This window comes from Rousettus aegyptiacus, unplaced genomic scaffold (genome assembly GCF_014176215.1).
Source record: "Rousettus aegyptiacus isolate mRouAeg1 unplaced genomic scaffold, mRouAeg1.p scaffold_m13_p_1, whole genome shotgun sequence".
Taxonomy (NCBI): Eukaryota; Metazoa; Chordata; class Mammalia; order Chiroptera; family Pteropodidae; genus Rousettus; species Rousettus aegyptiacus.
In genome coordinates, this window is record NW_023416284.1 from 102,205,664 (window position 1) to 102,228,555 (window position 22,892).

The following is a 22,892-nucleotide window of genomic DNA, read 5'->3' on the forward strand; positions in this document are numbered from 1 at the left end:
TTACTGAGTACTGGCTGTGAGAGAGGCTCTACTAAGGGCTCTGACATACTTTATCTCATTTAATCCTTAATACCAGTGGTCCCCAACCTTTTTGGCACCAGGGACCTTTGCTCCTATGACAATCTAATGTCCAATGATCTGAGGTGGAGCTGAAGTGGTGATGCTAATGCTGGGGAGCGGCTGCAAATACAGGTGAAGCTTCACTTGCTGGCCCACCCCTCACCTCCTGCTGTGCAGACGGTTCCTTACAGACCATGGACCGGTACCAGTCTGCGGCCCAGTGGGTGGGGACACCTGCCTAAAACAACTCTGAACTAGTGGTGACTTATCCTATGTTAGAGAAAATTAAGGTTTGGGGGCTGATGTAACCTGTCTAAGGTCTCAGAGGCAGTAAGTGTTAGAGTGGGGTTTCAAACCCAGCTTAAGTTAACCCCTAAAGTGCATCAGTCACCACTTCACTGCACTATTGGGAGCAGGTTTCCAGTGAGGCCCTGAAAGAATACTCATGATCCCTCTGGTGGTGGCGCAGGAACTACAGCAACCTATTGCCAGGTTCACAGCAGAGTTGGCCATTACACAATCTAGAGCCATGGTAGAGCTCTAAAAAGAATGTGCAGACTTCCAAGCTCTCTCCAGGCTTCGCCTTGGGGCTCTGTGCTCCTCAGCATCATTCAGCAGAGCAGAACCAACACAGGACGCGTATCTTCATAATGGCCTTGGATGGGAAGGTAGTCACTAGGATCTTGTGATTGGAGAGGACACAGGTATCCTCAGCAATCAGTCACTTACAGATTGGGAAACTGAGACCTAAATAGGTTACTCTGCAGGATTACATGGCTAATTAGTAAAGATTTAAAATCTTCAGACCAGGTTATGTCGTACTCAATAATTTCAGTGTATGTCTTATTCAATAATTTCCAATCTCGTCATGGTGCTATTTCCTTTCTCACTTGACAATGAAGTCCTGAAGCCTATCCTGGTGGAAGGGTAGGGAGACGTCAACTTTTTTTTCTCAGCCTTGACCCTTATTTTCATTGAGCTATAATATACAAATATAAAATGTGCAATCTTAAGCATACAGCTCAGTGAATTTTTGTAGTATAATCACCATTAACGTAACTATATCCCAGATCCAGATATAAGATGTTTCCCGTACCTTAGAAGGCACCGTTCTGCTCCTTTCCAGGCAATAAGCATCTTCCCTACTCCCTGGGATAACCACTTATTCTGATGTCTATCACCATAGACTAGTTTTGCATGTTCCTAAACTTTATGCAAATGGTAATAAATTTGTACTTTTTAAATGTCTTCTTTTATTCTACATTAATTGTGAAATTCTCCATGTTGTGTATAGTAGCTTATTCTTTTATATTGCTGTGTAGCATTCCATCGTGTGAATATATCTAGACTTATTCATCCATTCTCCCAGTAATGGACATTTGGGTATTTTTTCCCTTTAGGACTATTACGAATAAGGCTGCTATAAACGTTCTTGGGCATGTTTTATGGTGGACATAAGCACTCATTTCTCTAGGGAAGTAGAATTACTAGATGGTAGAGTAGACATATATTTAGTTTTAGAAGACACTACAGACAATTTTCCAAAGAATTTGTGACAATTTGCCTTCCCACAGGCAATAAATGAGAGTTCCAGTTGTTCTTAATTCTTGCCAGCCCTGGGTATTGACTGTCTTTTTGCTTTTTAACCGCTCTGTCAACTATGTAATAGTATCTCATTGTGGTTTTAATTTGCATTTCCCTGATAAATAATGGTTTTGGCCATTTGGGTATCTTCTTTTTAAAATGTCTGTTTAAGTATTTTGCTGATTCTTAATTGGATTGCTTGTGTTATTGGTTTTTGGGATTTCTTGATAAATTCTGGAAACGAGTCCTTTGTCAGATATATGTATTGTGAATATCTTCTCCCAGTCTGTGGCTTGTTGTTTTATCCTGAGTGGTATCTTTTTGGTAAATGCAAGTCCTTAATTTTTAATACATTCCAGTTTATCTATCTATTTTATTATGGTTAGTGCTTTGTGTGTCTTGTTTAAGTAATATTTGCCTACCCCAAATCTCGCCTTTTTAAACTCAAGAAGCTCATAAACCATTTAAAAGTTATGTGTTTGACAGGAGTGGAAAATGCTAACAAATTCTTTTTCAGGCACGGGCAAGAAAAAACGTTGAGAGGTCAGAAGGGAAGAAGCGCAGTGGTGTCGAAGCTGGTAGAAACTTATGAGATGCTCTGGCAATGAGTAGCGGGGAGGCAATAGTCAATGACTAATAATTAAAGTTGGTGGGAGGAGTTTTTCTTGAGAGAAAGTAACAGTAGCAACCATCAAACAAATCAGATCTACGCTGAGCCTTTTACTGATACCATCCCCACACTGTTGATAAAGGCAACAGTCAAGACCTCCCTGAGAAGTTGCTGCAATTTTCTGACCAGGTTTAGAAGAGAGTCTCAGCACAGTGCTGCACAAATGGTAGGTGTGCAAACAGCCTTATGCCTTTCTTAGAACAGGGAGAACTATAAATAAATGTTGAATAGTCGCAAGTATCCAGTTTTGCTTTAGATACTTCTAGTGCATCACTTCATACCCTCTTGGCCCCACCAATCTCTTATCGTTTTGTGTGGGTTCTGCTCAGTTGCATGCAGTGTGCAGTCTGAGGGCCTTGCTTCACCTCAGTGCCTGTCTCTTTTCATTCCAGCCTTCTCCGCCGACACAGAGGCAGGTATCCCAACAACACACTTGGTATTCATGCATGCACAATCCCAAAGTGCAGGAGAGTTAACATTCTGTGGGAGAAACTTGGGCCCATGGTGGCTGGGAGCCAATGGGCAAATGCATTCCCTTTTCTTTCCCTTGACAATAGGTTCTGTCCCATATTTCATACAGCTTCTTAGGCTTTCCGTGGAATTTGGCAACCAATCACCAGAGCAGAGGCCTGCTCCACTACCCACAGACTAGTTTCCCTACCTTCTCTGCTTTGCCCACCTGGCCTCTCCTCCCACACCTTGGCTTCCCACCCCCAGCCCCAACCCCCAATCTCCAGTAAAACACTTGCACTTAAGCTTTTGTTTCAGGTTCTGCTTTCTGGGAAACGTAAGTGAAGAGGGCGCTCACTAAGACATCTGCTTGATGGATTTTACTTCATTAGATTTCAAGCATGGATCAATTTTACACTTTTATAACTTCAAAGGAAGACTCAGACCTTTCATTGGGAAGGTATCATTATGAATTAAATTCAACCAATCAGCTATATAAGTTCAGCTACATGGGAAATTTATTCAGGAATCAACATGATTCTCTGTTAGCCACAGAACTGAAAATATTTCTCCTTAGACATCTTCTGGAGAGGAGCCAAAACCAGAATCAAAATTTATGTTGGTTCATGAGCTAATCAAGGCATTGAACTCAGCTGAAACAATTTATTACACAAGAAATGTAGTAAGAAGTTGACTGTCTAGGAAATGTGAATTCATCATTGGCTTTTACAACCAGGGGACAATCCTGTTCTTAACTGGAGGCCTTTTTGGTCATGATCGCCACTGTATGGCTGATAAGCTGAGGTGCTCAGAACATGTTGCTGAGGTGGTCAAGAGGGAGCCTCTGTAGGCACTGCGAGAGGCAGTACTGAAAGTGAGCTGTGGATGGAGCCAGTCTGTTACAGAGTGGGGCCGTGGTGTGCAAAATACCACCTGATGATAGAGAATGTCACAGTGCGAAGTAGGCAGGGCACCAATAGCAATGTGACATCTGAGGAGGCTGTGTGACCCAAGATTGGCTTGTTTTCATGTCCAAAGAGCCAAATGATGAGAATTGTCAACAGATAGTTCAACTGAAATCACTTTCTCCCTGGCCTACCCGGTGTGTTTCTACTGCAGGAATTCCAGCTCAGGAGTGACAGTGTGTATTACTGAGTGGAGAAGGTACACACCAATAGTTCTAGACCAATGGTTATCCCCTAACACCCTCACGGTTCCTATAACCCCAGAGGACTACACTTTATAACTTCCAAATAAATGTATACTTTCCAGAATTACCATCTCAGCACCGTAGGCAATTTTAAAGGCTATGAGACCATGTAGAAGGCTAAAGAGAGATGAGGATGACGATGGCCCTGGGCACATTTACATAGCACTGAAAGTCTGTTCTCTATTCACAAAGCCTACTGGCATCCCATTTTCTTTCTGATCCTCTCACATTTATTATACTATGGTTGATGTGACAGTCTTCTCACTAGTGTGGAAGCTCTATTTTGGAAATCTCAGGTTTCCACATAGTGCCTTGCTCATCGTAGGAACTCGGTAAAGGTTTTTGGAAGGCTTCCGAAATTTTTCTGAACTGCCATCTTCTCAATGAGGGCTATCCTGGCCATCCGATTGAAAATTCCACTTCCTGCCCCCTCATCCTGGCCTGCTTTTACTTTTTCTCTTCGGCACATATCACTACTAGCATACTATATAAATTATTTATTTATTATTTTCCTGATCATCTCTCTTCCCATTAGGATGTTCCATGGGAGTCATTTTTGACTTTTTTTTTTTTTTCCTGTGATGCCTCCGCATATCTAGACCAGGTATATATAAATACTAATTGATTCCAAAATGGCAATTTCTGTTTCTTAAACTCACTCAGGTTACTTTGTGCCTCTTCCTGTGGGTTCAACTCGCCATTTAGGAAAATAGTATTTTTGATTCATTAATTAACAATTTATTAAGCACTGACTCTATGCTAGGCACCGTGCTGGGTGCTGGGGGAACAGACATGAAGAAGTCAGAGACCCTGCCTTCAAAGACCTTCGGGTTAGTGAGGCAATGTCTACAAGCATGAGCTACTATAATATGATGCGGTGAATATGATGGCAGAGAAAAACACAGGGTGCTAAGGAAGCACAGACAGGGGCTGAGGGAGGGGCTTAGGGCCTCAAGGAACAGCTACAGCTCTGGCATAAAATCAATCCCTGATGAGACGAGGCTTCAAGGCTGAGTAGATATTAAGTGAGAGAGTATGTATAAGGATAGGTTGAAGGAGACAAGGGGTCATGGTGGTAGACAAGAACAAAAACATCAAAGCTCTATGTCTATGTCGAAAAGGTAATGCAATTGCTTGATTATTGTAGCATTCATTTAGCATACATTTGCTGTGCTGCTATTCTGTGTTAAGCTGGGATGCAGCAGCAAGCAAAACACAAAAATATTTGCCCTCACAGAGCTTATAGTCTCGTGAGAGGACTATAATAATAAACAAAATAAATAAGTGAATTACGTGATATGTTATAAAATAAGTGCTATGTACAAAAACAGAGCAAGAAAAGGGGATGAGGAGAGCTGAGGAAAGGCACTGCAAAGCTTAGGGTCTGAGCACAGGCTCCTCTCTTTGGATCATCCCCTAATTTCCTCTATTAGAAATCTTCCTGGACATGATGAAGGCCAGCCTATGGTTTTAAGGGCTTTTTAAAAATATTTATTTAAATAGCAGGAGGAAGAAAAGAAGTCTTCATGCATTACAGTAATGATAGCAGTAATTACACTTTCTATTAAATCCCGTGAAAGCCCTAAAGTAATTATCCAAGAAATAAACAAATGAAAGGCCATTCAGAAACAGGCATCAGACAAAGATGTTGAGAGAAGGCCCAGTGCAGCGATGAGGAGTGCAGGCTCTGAGCCAGGCAGCCCCCCATTTGGATTCCGGCTCTGCCACTTCCTGGCTGGCTGACGTGGTCAGTTCATTAATCTCACGAGCCTCACACTCTTTCCAACTGTAAAAGAGGGATGATGCTAACAGTATACTTACTTTACATGGGTGTATGAAGATGCAGTGAGATGCTATGGGAACACACACTTAAGTTATAGAGCTGGCAGGTAGTAAAATTCAGTGGTGTTAAACATTACTAGTCTAGCTCAACATGACTTCTTCAATGACCCTAGAGAACATGAACTCTGATCTTAGACATATTGGCCTACTTTGTAGCATGAAATATGAGAAGTTTGAATTAAGGGTGAGGAGAGACAGATGTGGTTGGGTAGGGCTGGGGTGCTTTTTGGCATAGTCTAAGGTAGAACATGACTAAAGTGTCCAAGTGCAGGACTGAGGGATGAGGTGGGACAAGGAAAGATAGCTGCTGATTAAAATATGGTGTTAAGCTGGGCAGATCTGGTGGATGAAAGCAGCGGCCATGAGGCCATATCATATGAAGACTAACCTGCAGAAACTTCGAGTTTAGCCAGAAAGGAAGATCTGGGAGTGGGGAGAAGATTGAATATCTCAAAGAACAAGAATATATATCTGGCAAAGAGCACAGACTTGCTCTGTTTGCTCACAGAGCACACTACCATTAGTAAGACAAATGAGTTGAAGTTGTAGACTTTCAAGAAAAAAAGAATAATTGTAAAACAGTCTCGGTATGAAGCAGGGACTCTATCACTAGATGAATGTAGGAAAAAAATATTTGAGGGGCGATGGCTGCATTGTTTAAGTAGGGGACCCTTATTGTCTCTCAAGTCCTTTCCAACTCTAAAATCCTGAATTAAAACCTTAATTAAGGAGGCCAAAAACAATATGAAGCCCCAGAGAGCTCAAAGCTTAGAAATAATTTGAATAAAGTCAAAGTGATCAGTAAAAAGAGATGGAGGTGAGCCTGCTGACCAGGAGAAGTTTACAGAAATAAACTCAGGAGGTGACGATAATGCAATCCATGAAGCCTGTCCAAAGTGTTGTTCTGCTTAGTCCTCACCATAATCCTGAGAGTCAATATTACCCTCACTGCCCTTTCATCACGAGCAAAGCGAGGCCTAGAAAGCTCATCTTGCCCATGCATTTTGTTAGCAAGGGCAGACCTATAACTTTAGTCCAGTTTTCTGACTTTTAGTCCAACATTCTTTACAGTTCACTTTACAGAATTTACATGTTGGGTTAAGAAAGGGGGATAAAAAAAATTAAGAAATAGGTGTTTAAATAATTGTAACAGCCTTCTTCACTGATTTCCCTGCCCTCCCCAACTCCATCTTCCTGTTTTCTCCTTTCTCCTGTCTAGGCTGGACTCCCGGGATGCTCTGACCTTCCAAAATTATGTCTCTTAACACTCTTGATGATTCCCCATAGTTCATGGGGTCAATTGTGATGGTTTGATTGATGCTCAAGGTCATTCATAGCATGATCCATCATCACTCCTCACTTTACAGTATTATCTTTCACTACTCTCTGCATGACAGGGAGTAGGCTAAATGTATGCCAATAGAGAGTGGTAGGGATTAGGGAATGCTTGCTTTGTTGAAAAGGGCAGACTTAGCTCATCCGGAGCCAAGAAATGAAGTCACGAGGTGATGATAATGTAGTCCAGGAAGACTGTCCAAAATGTTGCTTTGCTTAATCCTCCTCACAATCCTGGGAGGTCAATTGTAGCATGTGGGAAAGGCAATTCAGTGATGCTAGTTCTACTAATCTTTCAAGAGAATCTGAGATGTAGATTTTAAATTGAAAATCTCCCAATTTTTAAAAGACCAGCAATAAATTCAGTCTAATAAAATGACACGATATATAACAAATAAAACCCACCTACGGATCTGGTTCACAGGTGGACATTTTGCAAATTCTGATCCAAAACTGTTACCTTTGAGATGAAGCTAATCCTCATTTTCCCAGCTTGAAGTGAGCCATGCTTCCTGGAAGACCCACATTATAAAATGTGTACCTTTCTCATGGCACTTAACGCTAGTCGGCCCTGCTACACATACATGATTTTGAAGTAGTGAGTTTTCTTCCCTTTGGGGAATACATGGTGTTCCATTCGTATTAAGTACTAAAAGGCAGTTTTTGAACTTGGATTTAGTAGAAAGAGACCTGAAATATTTTGTTCTGCTTATATGTGAAGTCCACAAAAGGGGTCGATGAGTAAAGATGGTTCCAGATCCCAAGCCTGGGTACTGACAATAACTGTCTGGAATAACTGCTTAGGTGGATCACGAGAAGGGTCCATCGAAGAAGGGAAAGTTGAGGCACTCAGGCTTCTTCTGTCGTGGTGCTCATTCAGGATTCAAGAGCTTAGAGTACTTTTGAGTTTATTTCCCTTTTATCCACAAGAAAGAATCTGGAGCCAGAATACCATCGAGAAGTCATAATTTTTTGTGTGTGCTTAGAGCTTCTAGTCTATAACATAAATCAGAAGGATTGAATGACAGCACATATTGTCCTGTCCCAACACGTTTGTTTTCCAATATTTGCAAAAATGAATAAAGACATTCATATTTCCTCCAAAGAAATCTCTTAGTTGACCTAACCTAACATTGCTGCTTGCTTCTTTCTCCTTAGTACTAGTAAATAAACAGCTGCTGTTTTGCTTTTGCCAGTGTTGAATTAAAGGAGCTGATATCATCAATATTAGTAACCTCACGGGAGAATTTAATTGAGTTAAACATTAAATTACCAATTTAATTGAGTTACCAAGTCTTGAAGTCTTGAAAGCCTTGCTGGATTTTTTCACTAAAATGGGTAATGTCCTATGTAGGAATTTTACTCAGAAATTGTGTGGATTTCAGAAAAAATTACATAATTTTGTGGATGAAGCTAATATGTGATTCTCAATATAACAGAACTGCTGTGTCTTTAACAGAGCTAAATCTCATTATTGGACTCAGTTGAATTTAAGGGATTTCATCATAAAAGTTTAGACATGCAAAAGGCAAGAAAAATAATGGTCATTTGCTGAGTGCCTATATGTTTTAAGTACATTCTTATTCCATTTACAACACTTGATTATACCTACTTTAGAGATGAAAAAACTGTGACTCAGAGATAAAGAAAACTTCCCAAGACTGCTAAACTGGTATCTATTAGGGTCAGGGTTCCAGCCCAGGCTGGTCTGGCTCTTTAACCCATTCCCTCTACATGCTGCCCACTGCTCACATAGGGATGTTTTGTTCCAATGGACTACCAGAGAGATTAAACTATTTGCCCAAAGTGAGTGGTCTAAAAAGTCCGCACCTGGAGCTTCTGCCTCATTCACTCCTCTTTCTGTCTCTCCACAGCCAATGGCTGTATCATGGTTACCACCATTGCCTCTATAAAGGGCACAAAAAAGCTGAAGACCTCTTAATACTCACATGGGCGGAACTTGCTGCCTTAGTTACATAACTCTACCCTATCCAAGGATTGCAAAGGATCTGAATAATACTCTGAATCTGATTAGAGGTGGTCTTGCTATCTGTTAATAAAAATCTTTCCGTAAACAGACAGAACTAGCTAAGTGGATGGCAGTAGAATGTAAGGCAGGGCGAGTATATAGAATGCCCTGTCAGTATGGAAGAACAGTAGGGCCAAGGCCTGGAGGTGCAACAGGAGAGGTAGCCCACTGGGCTCTCATGTCACTAGATGACCTAGAAAGGAGTACCTGATACCTGGCACACCTTTCAAACCCCAGATCAGAGCTTAACTATCTCATGAAACTTGACACCTCCTAAGGACTGTGTTTTGAGATTTTACTAATTCTTCTGGGATGTAATATAATGTATGTGAATTCTGGGACTTGAGTTCTCAAATCATTTATTTACAGGGTACATTTGTTATCTGCACTAGAACTTGCTAGCTGTCCTTCAAAATCTACCCCTTCTTTGTTTATAATAGAAATATGATATTTAGCGAGGCATAAGGCTACCAGGAACCAGGAACAAGGTGGTATTCTCAGCCTCTCACAATGGGTCCATGTGCCCATGGTCTGTCCAGTCGAATCTGAGAGGAAGAGATGTGTGCAACTTTTGGAGCCTGCCCTAACAGAGGTTAGCCTGCTCTAACCTCTCTTCTCCCTCCTCCATCCTGTACCTAAAATAAGGCCTGCAGTAAACTCAAGCATCATTAATTCATTCTCTCATCTAACTTTTATTCAGCATCTACTAAATGTAGACTATTACACCGAGAGGCAAGACTGCCGGCATGATGGCAACAGCCAACCACAAGGACATGGCATCAAACTTTTCTTTCCATTCATGTTGCATACTAAATAAACTCAAGGAACATTGGGCTCTATGAACATATTTTAGTGATGATATTGAGGATTTGGGGGGTGGTGTTTGCATGTGTATATGGTCTCATAAGGGGCCCGGAATATTCTAGGTTAATCACTTAAAATTATTGAATTTCTATTTCCAAGCTGTCAGAACTTCGAAGAAGCATTAGGGCAGACGTTTTGGATAAAGGACATCCGCCTGTGATTGTAAGTCTGCCCCTCTCACCCACAGACTAAGTGATTCCCAGGGAAGGGACCAGATTTAGAACCTTGACTTTAGACTCCTGGCCCTACAAGACAATCAGTACATATCTGCTGAATCGAATATCCTTCCTGAATACCCAAAGTGTGGTGGTAGCACACATGCCTTTCCCTTCCCCCAAATCAACCTAACGACAACCTCAACATGGTATCTCTTTATTTTGACTTCTTTCCTCTTTATGAAGAAAAGACAGAAGAATCACAAAAGATAATCAGCCTGATTCAAGGATGCTCAGACTCTGCAGCTGAGTCTCTCAGGCCCTCATCTTCTCTGGCTGGATGTGGCAGCCCCCTCCTCTCTCCTCTTTGCATTGTCAGCCTTGGTGCAGCCACAGTCACACTACGACCAGAGAGGACTTTGTGTCATAACAGGTGGATGGGTCATTCCCATGCTTAGGATGCCCAATCCAATTGGATTTGAGCATAAGGCCCAGACTCCCTCATAATGTGGGCCTGGCCTCTGTGTAATGCCACAACCACCCAGGGTTCTACTTCCTAGAAGTCACCAATCTCCCTGACATTTCTGCTTTGGTACAAATCCCCCTCTCTCCAACAGATACTCTTCCTTACTTCCATCTTTTCTTCTGTTGCTGAACACCTATTTACCTTTAAACTGCAACTCAAGAATTACCTCCCTGGAGAAGTCCTTCCTCACAATCTGAGACCACTCTCTTACATATTTCCATAGTATAGAGGGCTTGCTCAAACCATGATGTCTTCTAAATTCTATGTATCTCCTCACTACCTTCAGTCCTCCATTGGCCTATGAATCCCTGATGGCAGGAGGCATGCTTCCATTCTTGAATGCCCAAGGACTGAAGCAGTGCCTACTACCAAGCAAGTGCTCTGTCATTTTTGTTAAGTTTGGAATGAATGGATGAAATGCCTAATGCTATACACAGGTATCAGTGATAATTTATTGATCACCTATATCTTAACAGCTCTTGAACTAAATCTGTATCTTTTTTTAATATTAAGAAAGTCATAAATAAGAGGTGTTGCAAATATCTTTTTTTGAAGTCTTTTTGCTTCTAAAGATCAAGTTGCTTTCCACTAAACCATTACACCAAATTCTTGGTTCGACCTCCAAGAACTATGCAATAAGAATATGAACTGAAAATGAGCAAAATTTGATCTTTATATCGATTGGGTACATAGTTTGGGAACACTTCTAATATGATTTTCTCTTTGAAAGAATGCTTCCTACCTATATCAAAAGGGTGGTATGAGAAAGCATTCACTGAAAGAGGGTTCACATTTTCTGAAGCTTACTTAAATGTCCATTATTGTTGATAATATGCTAAGTGTTACTTAAATATAGAACATTATTTTGCTGAGCATTACACTACAATATTATTTTGCTGAGCACTTTTCTTTACAAAGTGAAATTATAAAATAGACCGTCCACTATCCCTCTCATTAATAATTCAGATATACTGCTTATTCATTCAGGCAATGGGTAGTAGGATTTCTAGCTTAGTTTTTTTTTTTTTTAATTTTTTTAAGTATCACAGAATTGTTTACTAGTTTTATGATACAAGTTAATAAGCAGTCAGAGGTAAGTGTATAAGGCAGACTACAGAGCTTCTAGGGCAAAATGCCTATACAGCAAAAGAGAAATTGAGTTCAGCTTGGGTGATTAATTTCCACCTATCTTCACAGTTTTAACATAGAAATGTGAAGTGAAGGTCAATATTAAAAGTACTGCAGTTATAGTTTAGTGTTACTGTGGTGAAACCTGCCTATAACTTCATTTAAAATTCCTTCTCAGAGACAGATGAAATATATTTTGAATGAATTGGTTCTAAGCTCAATCTCTTTTTTTTCCTTAATTGGCATCTTGCCTTAATATCTCTGTATTGTGACATATAAGCATGGCCTCGCATCTGGAAATCTAGGCCATCCCTTTTAAAGAAGGTGGTCTAACAGCACATTCAAGGTTACAGAGAATTGGAGTCTTTCATTTATTTGTTACCACACATTCTGTTGATGTTACTGTATGGCAGTCTGGCAGTCTCTAGGAACTCAAAAGTGGCAAAGGAAAAAGCTTGCATTCGAAGGCCAGGGAAAAGGATAGACAATAAGCTGATAAATAAACAGATCATGTCACCTTGAGATTGTGCCGTAATGGAAAACAAGGCAGAATAAGGGGTAGAGTATGACCAGCAGGCTGTGCTATTTTAGATTTGTGTGTCAAGGAAATGCTCTATGATAAATGAGGAGCAAGCCAGGTGGGCACCGGGAGGAAGAGCATTCTAGGCAGTGAGCACGGCAATGCAAGTTCAAGGGGATGCTTGGCATGTGCAGGGAGCAGGATGGTTAGTGCTGAGTGACAGGAAGGAATACACAGAGGAGATGAGATTGGCAACGCTGTTGGGGCAAGGTCTGATGGATCTTGAAGACTACAGCGAGAACTTGGTCCTCATTCTGAGTGAGGTGGGAGCCACTGAGCCTCTGAATTTTGGCCAGGTGGGTTCGGGGGGTTTATTTGGGCTACTTCCCTTTCCATGAGCTCAGTCAACATCAGCAACTTCCTTGGGGCTTCATCTCTACATGTCCCTCGCCCCCTACCTACCACAATGGCTGCAGAGTAAGGACACTTCCTGTCGATCCTTCATTTCCTGCTGTCTCCTACTCTAAAGGGCTCCTTGCCCAGGGACACTTAGAAGAGACAAGAAAAGTCTCAAACGAGGGAAGAGACCTAGCCTGAGAATTGCGGCATCCCTGCCACCTGCCTGGGTCTGGGATTCCTCACTCTTTTGCTGAGTCAGTTGCCTCACATTCTTGATTCTGTGACCTCAGAGTGTCACTGAGGTAGGTCACTGCTGCCCCTGTGCAAAGATGAATTAAAAACTGCAGGGGAAGAGTCTGATGCAATTAGGGACAGGTGAGGTCAAATGCACTGGCAAGAAAACTCAAAATTGCATATAAGAATTCTACTGATGATGATGATGATGATGATGATGATGATGATGATGACAATGATGACGATAAGGGCTAACATTACGTGTGCACATTCTGTCTGCCAGTCAGTTAAGTTTTTCACAGACTCAGACGCATTTAATCACAGCCAACCTATAAGGTAGGCACTATTATATTCTTCCTTTTGTAGTTGAGGAAATTGAGGCAGAGAGGTAAAGCAACTTGCTCAAGGTCACACAGTAAATGACCAAGTGGCCAAATAGAGAATTCTAACTAGGATATCTGACATGGAGGCTGGGCTAGCTTCCTTCTCACATGCACTATGTCAGCAAAGGAAGCCTCTTTAGAAGCTGAAACAGCATCATCTTTTTGGAAAAAAATGGAACTGATAGGAATGAAGTAATGGAACTGCGTAATGACAGAACACAGCTTTTGCATTCAATTGGACTGGTAATCACAGAGCCTCCTATGAGGCTTTGGACATGGAAGGCACTCAATACATACTTAATGTATAAATGAATGAATAAAAGCACTTTTTATAGTGTCTGACAAATAGTAAGTGCTCAATACATTATTGCTATTATTAAGTTAGCTCATTGCTTGCATTTCCTATTCCAGGAAAGGTGGCTTGAGATGATTGTCTTAGTCAATACCTAAAGGCACAGTGAAGTCGCAGAAGATGAAAGCAATTCTATCAGACATGCTATTGATACAGGCTATAATAACCCACCAAGAGATCTTGTGTTGTGTCATAAAAAAAATTCGGACTAAGTTTTTCCCTTATGAATTGTGTGATCTTGCTTACCCTGGAGATCTCCTGTGAGAAAGCTGAGTCTTGCATAATTTGGAAAGCACTATCCAAAAGTGAAATGTCATTATTATAATTAACACCTTCACCACCTCTGCTCTACAATTCTTCATAGATCACCCACCACTGACCAAGTCCACGAAAATGTTTGGCGACATCAGGAAAGAGATAGAACTCTCACGCCAGGTGTTATCAGTCTGTTGGTGAGCCCCTGGGTTTTCCAGCAGACTCTTTTCTCCAAACTAGATGGCACGGTTAAAACTTGGAACAAATTTTAAAACATAATCCAAAACAGATGCTATGCCTAGAATTGCCACAATGTTAAATCTATTGAGAAAAGTAAAATTATCTTAACTACTGATTATGTAAAAGTAGTGCTCCCATCTCTAATAAGAAATAAAAGACAAAAACAGTGTTTTGAACACTTAAATAAATATATAAGCTCAATGAATTATCCTCGAAGATTTACATCCTTCTCCCCTAATAACTGATTAACAACTTTTAAATTAATCCTTAGGAATATTTTGGTAGTAGAAAGTAAAACAGACCACAGTTTGAGTCTCCCTTCTGTTATTTACTAGCTGTGTGATCTTGTGTAAAATTTAACTTCTCTGACTAGGAATCTTGTTTAGAATGGGGTAGAAAAATAGATGCCTTGGACTATTACGGGATAACACGGAGTACCTGGTATGTGACGTGTGCCTGGCATTTAGGAAATGGAAAGAATTGTTATAATTTTTTAAATTGCCTTTTTTGATAACATATAATATTGATCCATTGAGATGTAGATCTCTGGGGGTTTACATTTGTCTTAATGCTTAATGTAGTAAGTGGCCCCCACAAAGTCAAATCTTTGGGGTACAGCATGGATACTGCTCACATATTCCTTTAGAACCACCAGAGATGGAGGAAGAAAATCATGACTAAGCAGCGAACTACCCTATTGTTGGGACACGTAGAACATGAAGGAAGATTCTCTTTGCGGAGATGAAAGCTGGTCCTCAGTTTGATCTAGCATAGAAGGATAGATGTGCTAAAGTCGTCTTTCTGGAAGCTCAAAGGTCAAGATCTTTTTGAAAGCCTAAAAAAAGACAATGTACACCTGAAAATTATATAATTGTATTAGCCAATGTAACCACAATAAAATTAATTTAAAAAAATAAAAAATAAAAATAAAAAATGTTTAGAGCTAGTATATTAGATTCTGAAGAGAGTAATTATGCTACTAGACTGTATGGGTGTAAACACTCCTTTGGTATTACAACAGTTTTCAAAAGGCCATAAATTTTTTAGTGTTTTTCTCCCCTGAAGGAATTGTTTAACAAATGTTTAGGCTTCTCTTCAACTATTTTGCCAGGAACCTTCTCCAGACTCTAAATTTCTAACATAGTTAAGAGCACACTGTTTCTAATAGCTAATTAGATAGGCCAGAGTAGAACAGAAAACACCTTCCATGACCATGGGGGAAAAAGACATAGTATTATACGTGTATACATTTTTGTATGCGTATGTGTGTGTGTGTGTGTGTGTGTGTGTGTGTGTGTGTGTATTATGTGTGTTTATATAGATACATTTTCCCCCAAAAGAGGACTATCGAAAGCACGTACAGTGAATATTTTCTAGGGAAGGCCTAACTTGGTGGATATTTTACTCTCAAATACTTTAAAGATAAATTCTCTATTTTAGATAAAGTGTAGCATATGTAACTTTTTACCTGCCTGAAATCCTCATCGAATGATTTCAATATTTTTTCAAGTTGTATTTTGGAATCAGGTTAGATATACAGCTGGGAAAGGACACATTCCCTTTACATAGAGAATACATCAATTATCCCATTACATAAAGAAATTCTGGGCCAGAAATGGGTTGGAGAGTTGATGACCTCCTTGGAAAGCTGGACTACTCACCACAGTTTCGATGCCTATTAAGCTCGCAACCTAAATACATCAAGCAATAATAAATGTTTTGGTTATCATATCCTTTCTTACCTGTCAGTTCTAAGCTTTATTTGAAAGCACTGAAACAGCTCATTATAAATTATTGATGGTGGTACTCAAAACAGAATCGCTAAGGATACAAGGTACTCTGGATTTTACATTAATATCTATTTATTTAGGAGAAAAATATTAATGAAGATGCCATATTGTTGTGCTTGTTTGTCAATAAATCTGACCGATGATGAGATAGCAACTGTCAGTGCCTCCGTTACTTCCCAACAATTAAAAGACCCTTTAAACAGATAAGCAAGTTTTTAGTTGACTTTCCTGCTTAAGTATGTCATTGGCTGAATACTGCACTTTGTCTTTCCCTAACGTGACAGATGGCTGTGAAATCTGCCTATTAACCTTCTCAGGGAGCATCTGTCACTTGCATAAAATCACTTCTTCTCACTCTTCAAACATCAAAAAGATGTTTGTTACTTTCTGCAGAGGCAAAAAATTCCGCACGTTTAAGAATGTTGTTTCTCAAAGTATTTTTTTAGGGTTGATTTCTAACATTGTTTTGCATAATTCATCTATTTTCAATTCTAGTTCATTTTATTATCAAAGAAAGAGAAAATTCTTTTTGTTTTGCTAAAGTGTTAGTATCTGTTATGAACATGCAACCCCTCCACCCCCTATTCTCCCCACACACTCCCTGTTGGTTTTCAGAAACTAAACGAGGTCCGAAGCTATGTAACAAGTATTACTTAACATTGTGGTCATTGAATAGAGAAAGAGAGATTCTGTTAACTTAACATTTCGGTTACTAAATGTTACCACTAATCTCTCTAGAGAGTTTCAATTTTTAGAACTAAATCATAGGCAATTCAAACTCTTCTAAGTTAACTGAGTGAGCACATGGTTTCTGAAGATGCTGAAAGAGCTTTCGAGCTCTGCAGAGTCGTCAGATCACGGTTGCAGCCCGATCCTCTCTCCGGCATGGAGCTTGACCAGCTCTCCTGACAAATAAATACCCACAGGTTTCTCTTCCAAATCAATTCCTGATACTCAGTATCCACATATTCACTTGTATCACTTGTCTCTCCCCAAAGCAGAGTGCAAAGTGTATTGCACCAACACTGCTCCACCTCCTCCTATGATTCCTGCCAAGCAAAGCAAGTAATTTGAAATTTCCAGTGGTTTAAATGACAAAGAGATTTCATTGTACTGAGGGACCACGATGTGCTAGGTTTTTTTCATAACTCACACAACGGCATGACACAGACTATGAGTCAGTCACATTATAGTGTCAGATGAAAAAGAAAATACAAAGCAGTCGAGTATTTTTATCAGTATGATTATCATGTGTCCAGAAGGGTTAAGAGACTTTCCCAAGGTTACATGGATTGGGAAGATATTGGGAAAGTCTCGAAAACAGAGGAGAGAAAGAAGGGCTGTGAGTTACTTTAAAAAGACCCTGGCTTTCAGAAGAAGAACCAAAAATTCCTAATATTCCAAGCATATGAAGAATTATTATGCTGAGAACAAATATCTGCTCATAATTCTCCCTCCCCAATGGGAATCAACAGACTTAAAATAGAGCATAAGGGAATTATGTTAAGCACAGTTTCTAAAAAAAAAAGAGCATCCTTAAAAAATATAAATTATGCCTAGGTAGGTCCCTGAATGAATAATGATTAAAATAGGTTAAAAGAAAGGTTGGGTAAAAAAAACATCAGATAAGATCACCTCTCTTTGCACCTACTGTCCCCCTCCCCCAGATCTACACATGGTTCTCTCACTCACTTCTGAATGACACCAGAACAATGACATTTAATAAACTGTCCCCTCCCCAGAGATGCTTCTTATGGCCATTTATTCAAAAGTGGCCGACGGAATTTCCAGAGAAAGATAACTATGGCAGAACTTCATTTGCCTGATTTCCTCTTCTTTTTGGTACTATGATCCAACAGTGTTGAATCTCAACATTTCTCACAGCTTAGAGACATTGCTTTCAAAACTGCAATCATCAAGTCTCCATTTGGGGATACAAATCAAAGTCTTTAAGCAAGAATCTCTAGGAGGTTCTTAACTGACTCACCCGTAATTACCTGTATCTAAGAGAGACATGACATTGACTTAATACAATAATCCATACCCAGGCTCCATTCAGATAGGGTAAAGTAGAAGTTCTGGGTATGGGGCCTGGGCATCATCAATGTTTTTTAAAGCTCTCCATGGAATACCAATGTGCAATCAGGTTTAAGAACCATTAGACTAAAGTAAAATATGAATTTCATTACCCATTTTGGATCCCTTTCATTTTCCCAAGGGTTTGGCTCCTTGGGGAGGAAAAAGAGTATTTTCAGAAATATATGAAAAATACTGAAGAAAATCAAATACATACACACACACACAGACACACAGATTTTACAGCTCGTCACATCATTTTTTTTTTTTTTTTTTTCTATTAAGAGCTTCATATTTCTTCATCTCTCTGGGCACTCTTATGCCATAAGACAGACAGCTAAGTTCTTGACACCACTAATGGAATTTCTGAATGGAAAACTCAGAATATGGTAGAACTCAATTTGCCTGATTTCCTCCTCTTTTTAGTATTATTGCTCTAGCAGCTCTGGCAAAATTTAGAAAATTGGAATCTGAAGGGCCTTTAATGCAACCAGCTGAGATCCACCATTGAAGATAAGGCTTCCCAAGTCAGATCAGACACTGGATTTGCATATGCCTCCACCCCCTTCAAATAAACCACTGCACTTATTATTCCAAAGGGGGCCTGCCAGTTGCCTAAGCTTGGGGTGGTTGCTTTCCCACGGGAGCTACATGTGGAAAGGAAGGGTCTGTTAAAATTGATAAAGCCTGAAATCAGGCAAGCTATATTTGTGCAGGTAAAACAAAACTTCATAGGGGCTTCCCTTTTCTCCAATAGTAAATATTAAAGACTTTGAAGAAAGAAACTCCTGGCTACACCATTTATCTGTTATTGGCAATTAATGAAGTTTACCTTTGGGGAAACTTTGTGGAAAGGAATTTCCACAAAGTGCCAGAATTTTATATTCAAAAATGACAATAAACAATGCCCACTTTTGAACAAGGAGCATATAGATTTTCTCAACAAACCTCTTCGGACAACCTTAATGTGTTCATTTTTTTCCCTTTTTAAAAATAAGCACAAAGTAGATCCTGACTTGATAATAATGTCACTGCTCTGCATTAAATGATTAAATGTCTGAAAAGAAGGGCCATGTTTTCTAAATTGCTAAAGAGAGAGAGAGAGAGAGAGAGAGAGAGAGAGAGAGAGAGAGAGAGAGTTTATATTTGGGGGAATGGGAGGGAAAACATTTTCAGAGTCCTGAATTGTCATCGTAAACTCATTTAGAATTATGGCATTCCAAAAAACTGTCCAAAGTCACCTATCACTTTCAGAGAATATCTAGAAAGATAACAATGATGATGATGGCAATAGCTAACATTTATTAAACACTAAATATGTGTCAGGCACTGTGTTAATTTTTTTACATGTATATAATTTTCTTTAATCCTCCTACCAAGCCAATGAGGTAGGAACGACTATTATCCCCACATTACTGATGAGAAAACTAAGGCACAGAAAGATTAGGTAACTTGTCCCAAAGAGACAAATCCACTGTGATTTAGAGCTATTTAGCAGTAAGGACATACAACACATCTTTCTGGTGGGAGTCTTCCCAGAAAACGTCATCAATTTCTGACGAGCAGTGTCAGTTGCTTTATAATCTTATTCTGACTCACCTCCTTTTCCTATTTCCCGTCCAACCTCTCAGAATCCTACTGCAGTCAAATGCATTGACTCACTGGACTGCAAAATGGAATGCTTTCCCATCCCCATGATTTCCCTCTTTCTGTATCCAAATCTACCCATCCTCAGGTTCAAGTACCACTTTCTCCATGAAGGCACTTGAGTACAACCAGCTGTAAGAATTTTGTGTTCCCTTAAATCCATAAGACACCCTCTGTCTTTAAGAAATACTGGGCAAGTAGTATTTTTATGTCTATCTTAAGATATATATGTTATATAAGCCCATCTTAAACTCCTTCCTGTGTAAACACAATACCTAGCATATTGCATATACCTAATAAATGTTTTCTCACCATCATTTTTGGACCAAAAAAGTTCAAATAATCTTATGATGTTTGAAGGGCAAGCATGTAAACAACAGAGACTGTTGAAGACAGAAAAGAATGATGAAGTTTTAATTCTGTTTCAGCAGTTAGTAGAAGATGTCTCTCTACCCAGTTAGCCATAGTAAACTTTAAACTGGGTTTAAACTGGAGGGGCTCTGATGACTGCCCTCCCTTCTGGAGTCCTTATGGCAGGTACAACTGGGAGGACTGTGAGCCTTTGCAGGCATGTTTCCATTCTAGATGTAATCATAGGCAGCAACAAACCACTATATTCTTATTTTCTGAACTCAATATGACAGGTGGTAGACACTTCCACAGAACTGGCATAGAGTTAGTAAACACAGGGCCACACAACTAAAATATGTAGGAACAACAAAGCAGATTTTTGATTCCATTTCAATAGTGTTCGAAAGCACAATCTTGAATGACAGAACCATGTGTTGTGCTAGTGAAAACATAAATCCCCCACCTGAGAAGTACCAGGGTGTCACCTGCACACCCAACAATGAAGAATTCAAGGTCTTCCTTTAAGGAAAGACTAAAGCAAGGGTGGAAATGATTATTCAGTGTAATTCCTTTTTTCTTCCTCTCATCACACAATAAGCAACTGTCCTTTGTGTGTGTGTGTGAACTGTTTGAATAAAAAGCTTCTGCTAGGTCTTATAATAACTATAAGAGAAAGAGAGACAGAGAGAGGGAGAGAGAGAGAAAGAAGATATCAAAATTTCTATTTTATAAGCCTAGAATCTTTTTCAATATAAAAGCAATATAAAACCAAATGGGAAAATAAAACAGAATGAATATCATCAGGGGGCAACTACCCATGACAATTAAATAATTGCTGCAGACAATCAGCGAGGACCAGCACCTTAGAATACTAAGTCTTCAGATGCAAAATTTATTTATACCTTAACTTTCTTTATGGACAGCTGCTCAGGAAAAATGACTTGCTTCCTTTCTCTGACCAAATAAATAAAAAAATAAAAGATAAATTTAAGCGGCTACTCTCCAACTTCGATTTCTGGAGAGCTTGAGATTGAAACTGCCATCTGTAGAATAGCTTTTGTTCAATTCGAAGACCACAACATGGCATATTTAAGTAACATCCCACGAGCAGGGTGCCCTGGGTGGGATGTTTATTATGTGTGCTTTCTTCATTTAATTATGGATTCAAAACCCCTCTCAACATTAAGGTTTGGATATCCTCCTTATTGACACAAATATGAGACTACAAAAACATATCTACATTTTTTATGAGGTGACTGTGGGTCACCTCATAAAAAGGGCAAGAAAAAGCAGACAACGGTAGACCTCATCACATTCAGAATTAATGTGCCGGTCCCTCTTCTAACTTATTCTAATTAATACAGTCATGCACTGACCACATGCATTTCTAGCATAGACTGTGAGCTGAAAACTATTAGCCAAAGTCTTGTTTCCTTAAGCTAAAAAGCCTCTGCCAAGCAGCTTCGGTAGCAGCAATAATGAAAAATAAGATTGCAGGTGCATACCTTAACCTCCTGATTGGTAAAGACTTCGACATCCACCACACAGGCAACCAGAGTGGAAACATCACAGTCCATGCTAGGGGCTGGCATTCCCCCTCCTGGTTTTCAAAAGAGTCAGGCAGCTTCTGAGTTGTGCGTGACAGGGTGACGGGAAGAGCCTCCAGGTGGATGAGGCGGTGGCCTGCCGGGGCTGCCTAGCCCTGGGGACCACTGGAGCTCAGCACCTGGAGTCCACTCCCGCTGCACACACGCAGCCCTCCGCGTCTGAGGCAGCACGGCAGAGTAACGAAGGGCTGGCTTTCTCATGGCAATGACATCACCACAAAGACTGACACAAGCTGAAGCTATTTTTTCCCCCCAGCCTTTTATCTCTAGGCAGTGCAGTGGAGCAAATTGAACATGATTATGTGCTAAATCTGAACTCAGACTAAATCAATTCAGGCAGAGCTAGCTAGGAACTGAGTCATTGCTGTTGTTTCAGCCGAGTGCTTATGTTTGCAAAATGCAAGGGGGAGAAGCTAACACCAAAGGCTCTATTTGGAGGAGGGGGCGTGGGGGGAAAATTATTCTGCAGATGAGCCTCCTGAGGTTAAGGTGTGACAATTTTCTGTCTCAGAGACAAGCAGGAAGTTGAGGCATTTTGCAAACGCTTGCCCTCTGTTAATTGCCCTATGCTGCTCGAAGAAGCCACACATGTTCCGGGCATCCTAATGCATCCCGGGCATGGGCTGAATAGAAATCCATTCTTGGAGTGACTAAAGAGCTGGTCGTCAGTCATTTACACAGACTGGTAAGAGGAGATAATTAGAGGTTTGTGAAATTCTATTTGAAGCACATAAGTGCAGACCAGTAATTCTAAAAGCACCCTTCTAAGCCGAGAATTTCAGACCATCTTCAAGGTCATTCGAATCCAAAGCGGCCCGTGGAAAGGAGTTACAGCAAATGTCTCATGCGGGGACAGATGGCAGAGTCTAATGGGCAAACGCACTGATGTGGGTCACTGTCAGAGCCTCGGGCTCTATTTTGCCTGAGACTTTGAACACCCCAGGATTGCTTTTTTCAGTCACTTTTTCTGACTGTGAATTCCTGGAGGGCAGGGCTGTGGACAATTCACCTTTATATCTTGAGCCCTTAGCAGAGTGCCTGGCATGAGAAGGCAGTAATTGTTTAATGAATGAAACAACAGAACAAGAATGGCTTTTTTCTCAGTAGCGTAAGCAAAAGAGAAACATCAGATTCATTTTTATTTTATCATTAGTCATGAAAATACCAGTAGAACTCACTACCATC

The 22,892-nt window shown here is 40.2% G+C and overlaps 1 protein-coding gene across 3 annotated transcripts in view; it reads right to left on the reverse strand.

The window, feature by feature from the left end:
- RCAN2 (regulator of calcineurin 2) overlaps window positions 1-22,892 on the reverse strand; it is a 229,708-nt gene that overhangs the window by 68,028 nt on the left and 138,788 nt on the right. Inside the window, exon 1 of one of the 3 annotated variants that reach the window (XM_016158920.2) lies at window positions 21,606-21,888. The exons of the other annotated variants lie outside the window; for them this stretch is intronic. Within the exon in view, the coding sequence (XP_016014406.1) occupies window positions 21,606-21,692 (87 nt within the window). The 5' untranslated portion in view covers window positions 21,693-21,888. Of the gene's footprint in view, window positions 1-21,605; window positions 21,889-22,892 lie in introns of those variants that run through there. 3 annotated transcript variants of the gene reach the window in all.